The sequence below is a fragment of the Anser brachyrhynchus genome, assembly GCF_964034855.1.
Source record: "Anser brachyrhynchus genome assembly, chromosome: 9".
NCBI classification, from domain to species: Eukaryota; Metazoa; Chordata; class Aves; order Anseriformes; family Anatidae; genus Anser; species Anser brachyrhynchus.
The window spans coordinates 10,039,893-10,052,353 of NC_137703.1; the positions used below are offsets into that span (position 1 = coordinate 10,039,893).

The window sequence follows — 12,461 nt, forward strand, 5'->3', positions numbered from 1 at the left end:
GTCGGAATGGGATCGGGTACTGCACGCTAATTGCCGACTCACAGGTGGGAAGGAAGGGCTTTGTGCTCTTCTCCCAGAAAAGATCCCCTTTCTTTTTTAAGCACACATTTCCCAGCTTAGGAAGAGCTAGGTGCCGCATGCAGATTTATTTCTTCCTTGTCGGGGCTGTTCTTCTCAGCATTTCAGCGCAGATCTAATTACAGGGCGTTGCACTCATTGACAAATTCATATACCATCCTATTTTGTGCTAGCCTGCAATAACTGGCAAGAAGCACAACTACATAGGTGGAGGTAACCGGTTATGGATTTATGATGGTATTCATGCAAAGAAACCCAGCACGAACACAGAAATATCCTGAACTGTGCTGCTGCCATCGATTTGACAATGAGAATGTGATTTGAAATAAAAACATCGTGGGTGCCAGTTCACAATGGGGCTAGCAAAAATAGGCAGAATACCTGGAAAAGGAGGACTCAGCTCCAAATGCATGCAAAGCTTGAATATCATCATAAGGTACCTTATAAAAGTGGCTGCTATAGTGCCCACAAATGAAATGCCGCTCAGCGAAACCACAGGTGAGCTTGAGCAGAGAGGACAGGCTGCTGCGGCTCCCCGTAGCTGAGCGGAGGTGAGGGCTGCCCAGGTGTGGATGCTGACCCCCAGCCCGCTCCCCCAGTGTCATCCCTGCAAAAAGCAACCCCGGGGAAAAGGCTGGCTGGGTGCCAGAGCCCTCTGTACCCAAGTGTTGGCCTTTTAACCAAATAAAAGGAGTGTCTGGCTTTTTCAGACACTGCAGGACGAAGGGGCTGCAGAGCCTTGTGCATTTTAAAGGCGCTGGTTTTACAGGAGCTGTTCCCAGTTTCAGGTCGAGCCTGAAGCCTGCTTTAATCTACTTTTAAGTGGTACAAGCAGCTGTGCTCCCTGTGCCAGAACACGGGGCAGATTCCTTTCGGTGCACCTTCCCCTATCTGCTGCGTGCAATCTGCCGCGGGACTTACTTGTTGCTGTCCCGGTACTGATAGATATAACAGCCTTGAGGCATCCCGCTCTCCTGGTCCAAGGTAAACGAGAGCTTCAGCTGCAGAGAGGGGGTGAGGGGAACGAGAAGAGAGAGAGAAAAAAAAAAAAAAAAGCAACATTTTAGGCTGTGTTCTCAGTCATCACAGCAACTGCGAGCAAGGCTTGTGGGAGAGAGCTAACTCGCCGAGACTGACACGCAAACACCGCGGCCTGGAACATAGCGCGGGGTTCCAAACCTCAGGGCGAAGTCACATGCGTTGCAGAAACCTCTCGCTTTTTCCACCCTTTGTTACTCTAAAGTGTTTGTGGTTCTTCTGAAATGCATGGGTCATAACGGCTCGCCCCTCCAAACCCACCCACACACACCGCCCCTCACCAAAGCGGCTGCGGTTGCCCTCAGACACCAGAGAAGCGAGCGCTCGCCATCGGCAGCTGCAGTTCCCACGAGCCTTTCTCTGAAAACCTTCCCGGCTCCATCCCGTTCCCCCAGCGCATTAGAACAGAGGAGAAACCACAGAGGGAAAGGTGACAGATTTTTCCTTCTGCGCGGAGTTATTAAAGAGCTGTTAGAAGGGTTTGCAGCTTGGCCCCGCGTCCGGCAGGAGGCTGTGATGGGACCTGGAAGCCACTCCAAGGAGGCGTTCGGCAAGGGCTTTCGGATTTCAAGCACAGCCTCGGCTCCTTTTATTTAAGGGGGAAAAATGAATCCTCTCTCCACAGGGCGGTTCTGCAGGGAGGCTTTTTCTTCAGGATTTTACATGCTGAACTGCCCGGAAAACGGCTCGGGGCTGACCCCCACGAGAGGGGGCCCGGCGGAGCAGAGCCTCTTTCCCCAGGGGAATGCTGCTGGGCCCCAGGGGAGAGGAGGGCAGGCTGTTCCTGCAGACCCGAGGTGCAGCCCCTGTGCTCTGCACAAGGGCTGCAGACCCTCAGGAGGAGCGAGCAGGTCGGGTAAGAGGGGCAGCATCCTTCGGAGGAGGTTGCTGCAGTTTTTACGCACTGAGGGCTGTAGCTTTTTTGGGGGGACAGACTATTAACAGCGGGGCTATAACCACTGCTGGATCATTTCAGGACTTGAAATGGTCTGGGAAGACCACAGCAAAGGCTAAAAGTCAAAAGAGGTTTGTTAGCATGAGCCCGGCCTTTCTAAACAGGGAAAGGAGGAGGGAGCGGTATTGAGCCGCTCGTTTTGATCACAGACTCTCTCCTCTGGGGTCCAAGGAAATTGCTAACTCAAATTAACAGCCTATTCAGGAATGAACACAGAATTAAAACATCTTTCTCCCGTAGGCTGTTAAGAAACCCCGTGTGCTGAATCATTAGATGGTGCACCAATTTTCCCTTCCCTACAGGGTAGCAAAGTCATACGCTGTGCTCTCATTGACCCAAATAAAACTGCATACCATGAAATCATGGAAAACTTCACCATCTTGGTCACTGACTTAATAACCAAGTCCAAGGCTGAGGCCAAACCCAGCTGATCTCCTGGGACTTCCATGCCCCTAACCCTGTAAACCACCCCAAAACACACCCCTGCAGCAGCACGTAACACATGCCTGCACTTCGCATGTGTCCACGACAGAAGTATCACAGTCTGTGCCTTCCTGCAGGCTCTGACCTTCTGCAGCTTGGCATATTCCTCAGTCCCATCTCTGAGAAGGGTGTTTGAGGCAGGACTAGTGGGGCCAGCTGGGGACGTTTCGTCTTACTTGACATCTCTGCAGCCAGGCAGCAGCTCCAGCCTCTCCAGATGCTCCGACGGTGCACGACAGATGCCCCACAGGAGCAGGAGGTCAGCAAGAAACAAGCAATTTCCCCAAGAGAGGCGAGTGATCACCTTGCTTTGATAGAGGCAAAGGTCACTTGGCTACAACCGGAGTCCCCCTGGGTCAGGGAACCGAAGGAGGGACTGGGAACTCCCCAAAGGCATTTTCCTGGGCCAGGTTTTCCAAAGCTTTCCTACTAGAGTATCAGAAGGAAGGTCTGAGCCAAAAGGGACAGCAGTTATCACAGCCACAGCTCCACATGCCCCGGTGCTCTGAGGGAAGGGCATCGCATTGCAGAGAAGAAAAACAAAAGAAAGTGCAAAATCGGGCCGCTTTGGCTACTTTTATCAAAAGATCTGACTGGGACAAACTGAGGACTGCCTGAACCTCTCCTTTACAGCTCTCTCAGCTAAGTGGCCTTTCGGCTTGCACTAGCCACACACCTTTGGTTACAGCCCACCTGGGCTCCGTGCCCCCTGCAGCACTCAGGGCCAGAGGCAGCTCTGTGCGAGGAGACAAGTCCGGGGGACGGGAAGGAAGGAAAAGGGCTGGGAAGGAAAACAGCCTTGTTTGGACAGGCTGCAAGGGAAAGCTCCGGGGGAATCAGGTACGGGAGGGTGACCTTTCCACTATCTGGAGGGGACAGGGTCGCATGGATCCTGCCTAGCCAGAAAGAAAAGATCACAGTTCCCTAAGATAATGCGTTTTCAGCTTTCTGTTATTTTAACCCTTCTTTCTCTGGCTATGGCATTAAAGACAAATACAACACACCCTGCTTGGCAGGCTCCGTCCTCTCTGCTTACCCACCAGTGCCAGGAAGGGCTGAGGGCTGTGTAACGGGGACCAAACGTGCCTCGACCGCCTGGGGCACTGCTGTCAGGCAGGTGGATGCTGCTGTCACCTGCAGTGACAAGACCAGCAGAGAAATGCCGGGCTCAGGTTGTCACACGGAGATGGCAACTAAAGCTCTGTCCCGGCGGCTGCAGCTCGAGGCAGTCGTGATGTCGCTGATGCACAAAACCTTGTTTTTCCATAGATCTGCCCCATCACGGCCAGCCAGGAGGGGCTGTGACCGTCACATCCAGGCGAGGAGTCACACCGACTCCTGAAGGACCAGCCAAGCTCTGGCCGTGTGCCACCTGCGGCGCTCCGGCTGCCTCTGCTCGCTTGGTGCCATTTGGTCTCTGCAAGGAGAGCGGAGCCCACGGGCAAAACTTGTCACAGAGCGGCTGAGGCAGGGAGGGAAGGACCAGCTGAGCACTGCCAGGAGGCGAGCTGGGATGCAGGGACTGCTTCGTAAGCTTAAAGCTGTCCACACCCACCCAACACGGTGCTGTTGGGTCCCCTCTGCTGTTGGAGCCACTGGAGGCTGAGTCCTGCGCGGACCATCCTTGGACACGTGGCCACGTCTGCGCTGCTGTGTTCAGCTACAAGGATGCTCATGTCCCCAGCATCTCAGTGCTTTGGAAGATCTGCTCCGCAGGTTTTTCCTGCCACCACAGATCCCCGAGAACAAAACTCAAGCATCTTTTCCTGCCAGCTCTCTGCACACCCAGCGCTGCTGCTCCTTTCTGTTCCCGTCTCCTCCAGCAGCTGCCTTTTCCTTCTGCCTTTGTTCACTAAGCACATCACAAAACTTCTGCTTACTTCTGAACTACAGAAGGTTGCAGGGCAAGGCTGAGGATTGGAGAGATGTCAGGAGCTGATCGACCACTTTATCATTCCTCCAATCTCACTTCCACTGCAGCGATGTCACGAGACATCCCGAGCCCCCCGGACAGACAGAGACCTACAAACCAAACAGGCTTTTGCAATACTCCCTCTGGCACAGCTCTAACTCTTAACCAACTTGACAGCATTGCTCCAACACTGCAGGCTGCTTTGAAGCTCCTTTTTGTGTGTGTGTCAGAATGCAAAGACTTGCCATAAAGCCAGCAAATAAATACCAGGACAAAGGAAAGGCCACTGTTGTTCAAAACACAGGATTTGATGCCTGCGGGGACAATGAGGGCACTGAGTTTTCCTACAGAAACGCAAGTGCAGAGTGACCCCATCACAAGGAAGGCTCGTCAGCTGAAGGGATCTTCAGCATTAAACACAGGAGATCATTTAATTTTACAGGACACTGCTGGGCTCTGCTGGGAGAGGAGGGGGAGAGGAAATTTCCCAGCGCTGTGCGCGATTTGGCTTGCACTGCCCCCTTCAGTAGCGTAGCCCCGAAGCTCACATGCTAATAAAGATCCCTTTCCACTCCGATAGCTCTGCACATAAAGAGACGCCCGGCGTGGTGTGTGCGTGAACTCGATGGGAAGGGGAGCTGGAACAGAGCCACGCTGCAAACACAGTGCTGCCTCCCAGGCGAGCCCCATCAATAATTGAGACGTCAGAGGCATAGGGAGGTGCACGAATAAGAGCTGTCAAAAGGAGTAATTGGGATCTGCGAGGATACGGTGATGGATAGGCTCGCTCGCTACCAGGCACAATTGCAATACACCCAAATTGAAGAGGAGCAGGGCGCTGAAATTCACAGGGCCAGGCAGTTTGATGGGCTGGATGTAGTTCCCTCAGCGAAGGAGAGCATTGCACCCATGGTACCGAACAGGAGTGGGCACACAGGCTGGCCACTGGTGGACGGAGCAAGAGAATGTACTTAGAGCACGTGGCCGATCCCGGCAATGTTTGGTGGCGCATATTGCAGGCTCGAGGTGATGGTGATGCCACCTCCTTGAGGAAAGTCATCTCCTGCCCACAGTGGTGCTGGGCACAGTGGAAAATGGCTCCACTCTAAGTTGGCAACATCCTCCCAGTCGCTATCCCTACGTCCTGAAATCCAGCAGGGGATGCAGCTGGCTGGCGGTGGGACCGCCCTTGCTCCTCCATCCATCAGACACCGATGTGCTCCATCTGCTCTCGGGCACCCGAGGGTTTCCACACGCTCCCTTGGCAGCAGGGAGCAGGCACCAAACAGGGCACGGACACAGACAGAAGACATCAGGGAAAGCAGAAAGGCTCCAGGCAGCTGCCCCACACTGCACGGACAGCTCTGGGCTTCCTGATCCCTGCAGGGACCCAGTGCCCTGCTCCGAGCAGACAGGTCTTGGTGGGGTTGTAGGGGAAGCTGTCTGTATTTTGGGGATTCTCCATTACCACAGAGGCCAGAAAGGGGGAATGGTGCTTTTACACCGCCTTGGACCTCCAGGCTTGCCTGGGCTTTGGTGCAGCCAGCAGCCGTCCTCGTTTTAAAGAAAGTTTTAGACCTGCAGCAATTAGGGGCCCAGTCATGCGATAAAGCCTGGTAGCTCCAACAAGGAGAGAGCGCGAGGAGCAGCTTTCTGGCTGCTGAAATGCTGCCAGTACCTATATTGACTCGGCTGGGCAAATTCTGCATGCCCCTTGAGTAAATGGTTTGGCTTGGATCCCCCCTTGGCTCTGAGCACCAAACCTCCGTCATTAGACTGAAAGTTTTCTCTGCACATGCACTGTTTCAGAGGTATTATCAGTTCAGCCGAATAACCAGGTCAACGATTTCAAACGTCCTGGGTTTGGGTCAATACGAGGGCATCGTGCTTTTGCCAGCCTTGGTTCTACTGTTCGAGGTAATTCCCCCAACGTAGCGGTATTCAGGCAGAAAGAGATCACCCAGGGCAAGGAGGTGAAGCAAAACATGAGCCTGCAGAACAAAACCCAGGGGACTGGATCTAAAGATGACGCCGAAAACAGTCTCCTGAGAGGCAGGGGGTCTCACCTGCCCTTGGCACTCCCACAGTTATAACCCCGTCTGCACTGAGGTCCAAAAAGACTGGTATCAGCTCCCTCTCGGAATAAAGGCTCCCCTCTCCAGCAAGCTCTAGAAAGCTTTTTAAGAATAAACTTAGTCATCGAGCAGGTTTTTATGCCCCTCCCAAACTTTGGTTTTGACCTGAAAAAAAAATAACCCTGAAGTCCTGACACTCACTTTTCAAACCACAAAAAACGAGCCGTGCTCCAGTAACGTAATCACAGAGTTTTCTGGCACCTCGTCCCTTAAAAATACATCCATCTGCCTGCACACAGGCCATCAAACTCAATCTTGTTCACAATGGATTTCCCAATTCCTGCGTGCTGGAAGGGCTGCAGCGGTGCTGGCTGTGCTGACTGGACGAGCCCTTACAGAAGCACAGCCTGCAAACCTCACAGCTGTGTTTTCACTTAAAGAAGCTGCTCTTGAGCACTTCTCCCTCTGGGTCGCTTTTCGATTTGCACTGCAGATCAAAATTGCTGCAGAAAGACCCTGGGTAGAGGTTGCACTTCTTCCTGGTTGCCCCTTTCTCTAGGAGGGAATGGAGGAAGGACAGGATGGGGTAGCAAAGGAGACATCAGGAGTCCTCCAGTGGATAAAGGCAAGGCAGGGAAGCTTGCTGCCAGCTCAACTAATGACCTGTCACATTGGGTTCGTGTGGTTCTTCCCTTCTGGCTTCGCAGACAGCGAATGTTTGGCCAGTCTCAGCACCTAGTTACAGGACTGCTGTTGCTACTGGTTGGAAGTCCTGAACTGGTCCTAAACTGGTCCCATCTCACCCACTGCCTCCTCGGTGAGACCTCTTGTCCCCATCCCTAAATGGGTATTTTCCAGGTGAAGGTTTTAATTCCCTAGGAGGCTCCAGAAGCAGTCCCTGCTGCCCCGTGTCCTCAGCACTGCTAATCCCCAGGAGACTGAGACAAATAGAAAGGCAAAAGCGGCTGTCCCATGAGCCTGCTCCTCGGGGAAAGCGTGCTCTAGAGGGAACATCACTGGTAGCTGCTCTTCCTCCCTCTTCCTGCCCCAGTCATCCACTCGAGACAGCCCAACCCTCGCACTGCCATGCACAGTGGGCACAGGAAGGGATCAGCGATGATCATGCTGCACCTAGCATGCTCTACAACAAGCCAACGCACATCCCAGAGCTCCTGTATGTGAGATGACAGCGCTGAGATGACAAGCTCCTTGTCAGCCTAAGCTAACTTCTCCCCTTTCACGGGGCAGAAGAACACCTGGGTGTAAATGGACAGCACAGCAAAGGGTGACCTACGGCAATTCCTCTCCGTCCCTGTTCCTACTTTGTTCTCCAGTCTCGAGGTCTCTCGTACAGGCAGGTTCTCTCTTACTTGCCGCAATACAACACATCACCTCGGGTTTTACTCACTCCGCACCACCCAAGCAACACATCTCTCTCACGTTCCTTCTGTCACAGGACATTAGCCAGCGAGCTACATCTATTAACAGGCTCCAAGATCTATGCGTGGGGCTAAAGGAAAATGTCAACCTGAAAGCCAATCCAACCTAGGAAAACGAGCTGAAACTCCTACGGGGCTTTACTTCTGGCCTGAATCCCTGCTGCTGCCTGCAATCCACCCAGGCAAACACAAGCACATAAAACACATACAGAGCCAGGGAATCCCTAGCAGAGAGTAAGATGGAAGATAGCATTTCTCTTGCTTCTCCCCCTTCTTAAACTAACTGACCTACCTGACCAGCCTGGGACCCAACGGCACAATGAGTTACTACTAAATTATTTCTCAGGCTGCAGCAGATCTTGCTCTCCAAATATCTCCCCTGGGACCCAGCGAGGACTCCGGGGTCTTCCCCTCCCAGGAGCAGACACCAACGCACATTCCCTAGCACATACAGGTGCTGCTTTGTTGTCTCATAGCCCCCCAAACCTCTGCTGCAGGTAGCCAGGTAGTACAGCAAAACCAGCAAGCAGCTTTTCCTGGATCCTCTGCAAAGACACATGGATGCTGTCATCAGAAGGCAGGCTGGCATTGTATCCTTGGCTTTTATTTCGCAGCTGCAACTCAAAGCTGAAGAGCCCTTCTGGGAAGATGGGGCAGGAGACAACTTTCAGCACTTGGCACTAATATAAACTTCTAATGAGTTTATTTTTAAACGCTCACACTTTGCTTGCACTGGAGGTTTAGAACACAGCATGCAATATGCGAAGAAGTAAAAACAGATTTATATAGAAAGGAGAACTGAACACTTCCATTCACGTTCTTTGTAATTTATAAACTGGATGAGCTCATTCTTTAGATGCATGATTAGGAAACCACACGACTAAAATAAAGATTATACAATTGCAAAAGGGTTTACATTGGTGGATTAAAAATATCTTCTTCAGAAACTAACGAGTTCTGACACAGCACCGCATGCTCTAGACCACTAGGGAACTGTCAATGAAGTTAAAGTATTTTCTACACATACATCAATTTTAAAATAAAAGCAAAACATCCCTAGGAAATGCCACATAAAAAACTGTGACACCAACAAGATGCATGCCAAATTTCACTGCTTGGCCGCTTCATGTTACTCAGAGCCTGTCTCCCAGACTCTATAAAGCGCTCCCAGCTCTTGCTGAGCTCCCAGAGCTTTTTCCAGCCCTGCTGGTGCTCTAAAAACAACAACTGACAACTGGATTCATCGTGTGAAGGAACTTGTCACTTAATAACATAATACGTCCTTCACAAGCTGGGCTTTACCTGCCTCGATAGAGTTCTGTGGCTGCAGAAAAGCGTTGCGCATTGAAGACTGATGATGCCTCCCTGGCTTTTCCACAAGGGAAGAGTTGGGTCCTGCCCGTCCAACCGGCCTCTTCTTCACTGTGAGCTACAAAAATTCACTTGGGAAAGCAGGAATTCGGAAGAGGAGGAGGATGAAGACTCTGTTAGGAGACTTGAGTGCAATCGGGAACTTGAAACAACCCTACAGGCTGCTAGGGAGGCGGCACCTTCTCCAGGCAAACAGCTTGCCGTTAAGCAACGGCGCCCTGTCAATGAAGAAGCCGATGGCCGGAGGGCAGCGCTCTGACACCACGCACCTCATTAGAGAGGGGAAATCCCCCAGGAGAGGCCAACAGCCCGAGCAAAAAGCCAGAGGTCAGCTGAGCTGCTGGGACCTACGATGGGTGTGAACGGGAACAGGTCAGACCTCATGAGAAGCGAGACGGGAAACGCAACGCTGACACCGCAGCGCCGAGCCTGCGAGCATCCACGGCTGGAGCCCAGCACCATAGCACCAACAGCCTGCACCCAGAGCTGCTCCTCACAGCACGAAGCAGGTGCTAGGATGGAAAGAGTCCCTCGGCCTCCTAATCCCTGGTTCGCAGGAAAGCTCGCTGTACGGCCGAGGCTGGCAGAACAGCAAATATGTTCGCTGCTCTGAAAATCCTGAGGCAAACAGGTCAACCAAAGGGGTTAAAGTAACCATGAAAAGAAAGGAAATGCTTCTCACTGTTAACAAGGAGAGAAACTTCAAGCATACAACTGATGTAAAATTTCCCTTAGTCTGAGAAGTGTCAGCAGAGCGGACACGTGTCTCTGTACACAGCATCTGTGGCCTGAGGGCCACTCGTGTCCATGACCGGAGCCATCCCGCTGCCACAACCACAGCTTTTTCGCAGGATGGGCAGTACAAAGCCCCCGTGTATGTCATTCTGATCTGATGAGGAAAAGCAAAGCCTGACCAGAAAGGCATCACTAAGGCATTCCTGTCCCCAAAGGATATAGGAGAGCCTGAAAAACTTAAGAGAAGCAGTCGGTGTGCTCTGTGTTTGCTTTAGATGAAAAGTGACAGAACCCAGTGGAAACCTCCCTCAACTTGCTGCTCGCTATGCTGTTACTCGTGGGTACTGCACGTAGCAGGTCATTATCCCCGAATGCTCTGTTTTGTACACCTGACAGTCATCTCTGAACACAGGTCGCAATTACCTTTGCAACTGGCACTGCTGCTCTGCGAGAGCCCGAAGTCCGGAGGGAGCAGCGCTGCAGAAGGGAGCAGCTCCCAGAGAGGCAGCAGATTCAGACACTGATTGATACCCGGCCCTGCTCAGGAACTAACACCACGAATAAAACACAGCGAGGCTCGCAGGCGGTTCGTTTCATGGAAAACAACAAGAACACCAGCAAAGGTAAAAGTTCAAGATCAAAGAAAGAAAACGTGCATTCGATGAAGAGCAACAGGACAAAGCACCCTTCGCAAAGTGCCTGATCCGTGCTGGTTTCCAAGAACTGCTGCAACCTCCTGCCGGTGAAAACACAAAGCAGTGGCTAGGTGAAGCAGGCAGGAGGATGGGACACTGCCCTGGCTTCAGATGGCCCAAGCCACATGGAAACGCAAGGTAAGAGCTGGGGGTGCAGATGTGTTGGGGCATGTGGCAGGAGGATAAATGATTCGGTGTCTCTTATTGCACCTGAGTACAGAACAACTTTTTTTCCCCCAAGTTCTTCCCCTTGGGGAATGCTGATACACATTTTACAAATCAGCCCTGACACTATTTTGTGTCTTCCCGTAATGTGCCCAGTCTTTGTCATTGCTGTTGGGAGGATACTAGGAGCCGAGGGCAGATCAAACCCAGCAAATCCTATTTTCTTAAGTTTGTTAATGCTAACTGCTTCCCCTGCTAAGCCCCTAATGGAGCTGTGAGAACCCAGGAGCACGGATTAATTCGGCGTCCAGGTACTATCTTATGCCTGGAGGGATTTCCGTAGAGCCGCATTGGAAGACAGACGAAAGCTTGTAATACCCTCCATAGAAGAGATAAACCCATTAAAATATGAACAGCCCCTGTGCCGACACGATAAGAGCTCTGCCAGGTAACAAGAGAGATCACAACAGTATTTCTAAGTTGAGTTATTTTGGCAAGTGGTTAAACCAGAGCAGGGACTGGGAAGATGCAGAACACCCTGATTGCACTGTGCTGATTCCTGCTGAGGAGCCCCGCTGTCCTTCCCCATCCTTCGGGGTGCTGCATCTCCTCCGCACGCCACAAAACACCTCCCGGCATCCCGCAGCGCCAGCCCTCTCCTCTTCCAGGTTCCTTCACCAAAATCTCGGGGCGTGCCGCACGCGTGTAGGAGATCCCGAGCTCTCCGAGGACATCCCTGCCCGTTCCCACGGATGGCGAGAGCAGGCTGCTGCCGTTCGCGCAACCGCCGCTGGCTCCGGGGCTCCGGTGGAATTCCTCTGGCAGGCAGTGACCTGCTCCCGCTCACTCTTTCCTAGGGACCTCACAGCTCCTCTGTCGCAGCCTGGGAAAAGACGGAAGCGGGAAGGGACGAGGGCCAGGAGACTTGTCCCAGCGAGGCGTCAGGAGCGGGGTGGGCACCCTGCCCTCCCGCTAACCCACGGCCGCTTCCCTCCGGGCGGCTCCGGCTCTGGTCTGGACGCGGCTGCGCTTCAGCGGGGAAGCGATTTCGGCGTGTGCACGCCTCGGAAAGGGCTCTGGCAAGGTTCGCTCTGAAAAGGTGCGGTATAAAATGTAAAGCGTTGCTGTGCAGCCAAGTTGATGTCAGAGCCCGCGACGGCGCTGTCGATCACCGGGCTGGAGCACGGGGGGCAAGATCAGTGATCTTCTTCCAGCCCGGCTGCACAGCAGGCTGTTCATAACCCTCTATTCCGCACTGTTATTTAACATATGGAAGGGGCTCGACATGGTTTATGTTCAGTAGTTGTGGTTTCCAAGCAGTATTGCATTTCTTCAAAATGAAGATACATAACATTTTAGAACTATTTTTAAAGCCGGTCGCAAATCTGCAATCTTTTACGTCATCCCTCCTTCCTCCTATCAAACCGAGACCGTAACACACAGTCGCAGAGTATCGGCAAGCTCACACGTGAGAGCTCAGCTGCAAGAAACCGTGCATGCTAACACACGCACACA

At 52.6% G+C, this 12,461-nt stretch overlaps 1 protein-coding gene across 3 annotated transcripts in view; it reads right to left on the reverse strand.

Annotated features, from left to right (window-relative positions):
* DIS3L2 (DIS3 like 3'-5' exoribonuclease 2) overlaps positions 1-12,461 on the reverse strand; it is a 192,312-nt gene that overhangs the window by 36,250 nt on the left and 143,601 nt on the right. For all 3 annotated transcript variants that reach the window (XM_080603837.1, XM_080603838.1, XM_080603839.1), the window contains one exon: positions 1,000-1,079. In XM_080603837.1, the coding sequence (XP_080459963.1) occupies positions 1,000-1,079 (80 nt within the window). The remainder of the gene's footprint in view (positions 1-999; positions 1,080-12,461) is intronic.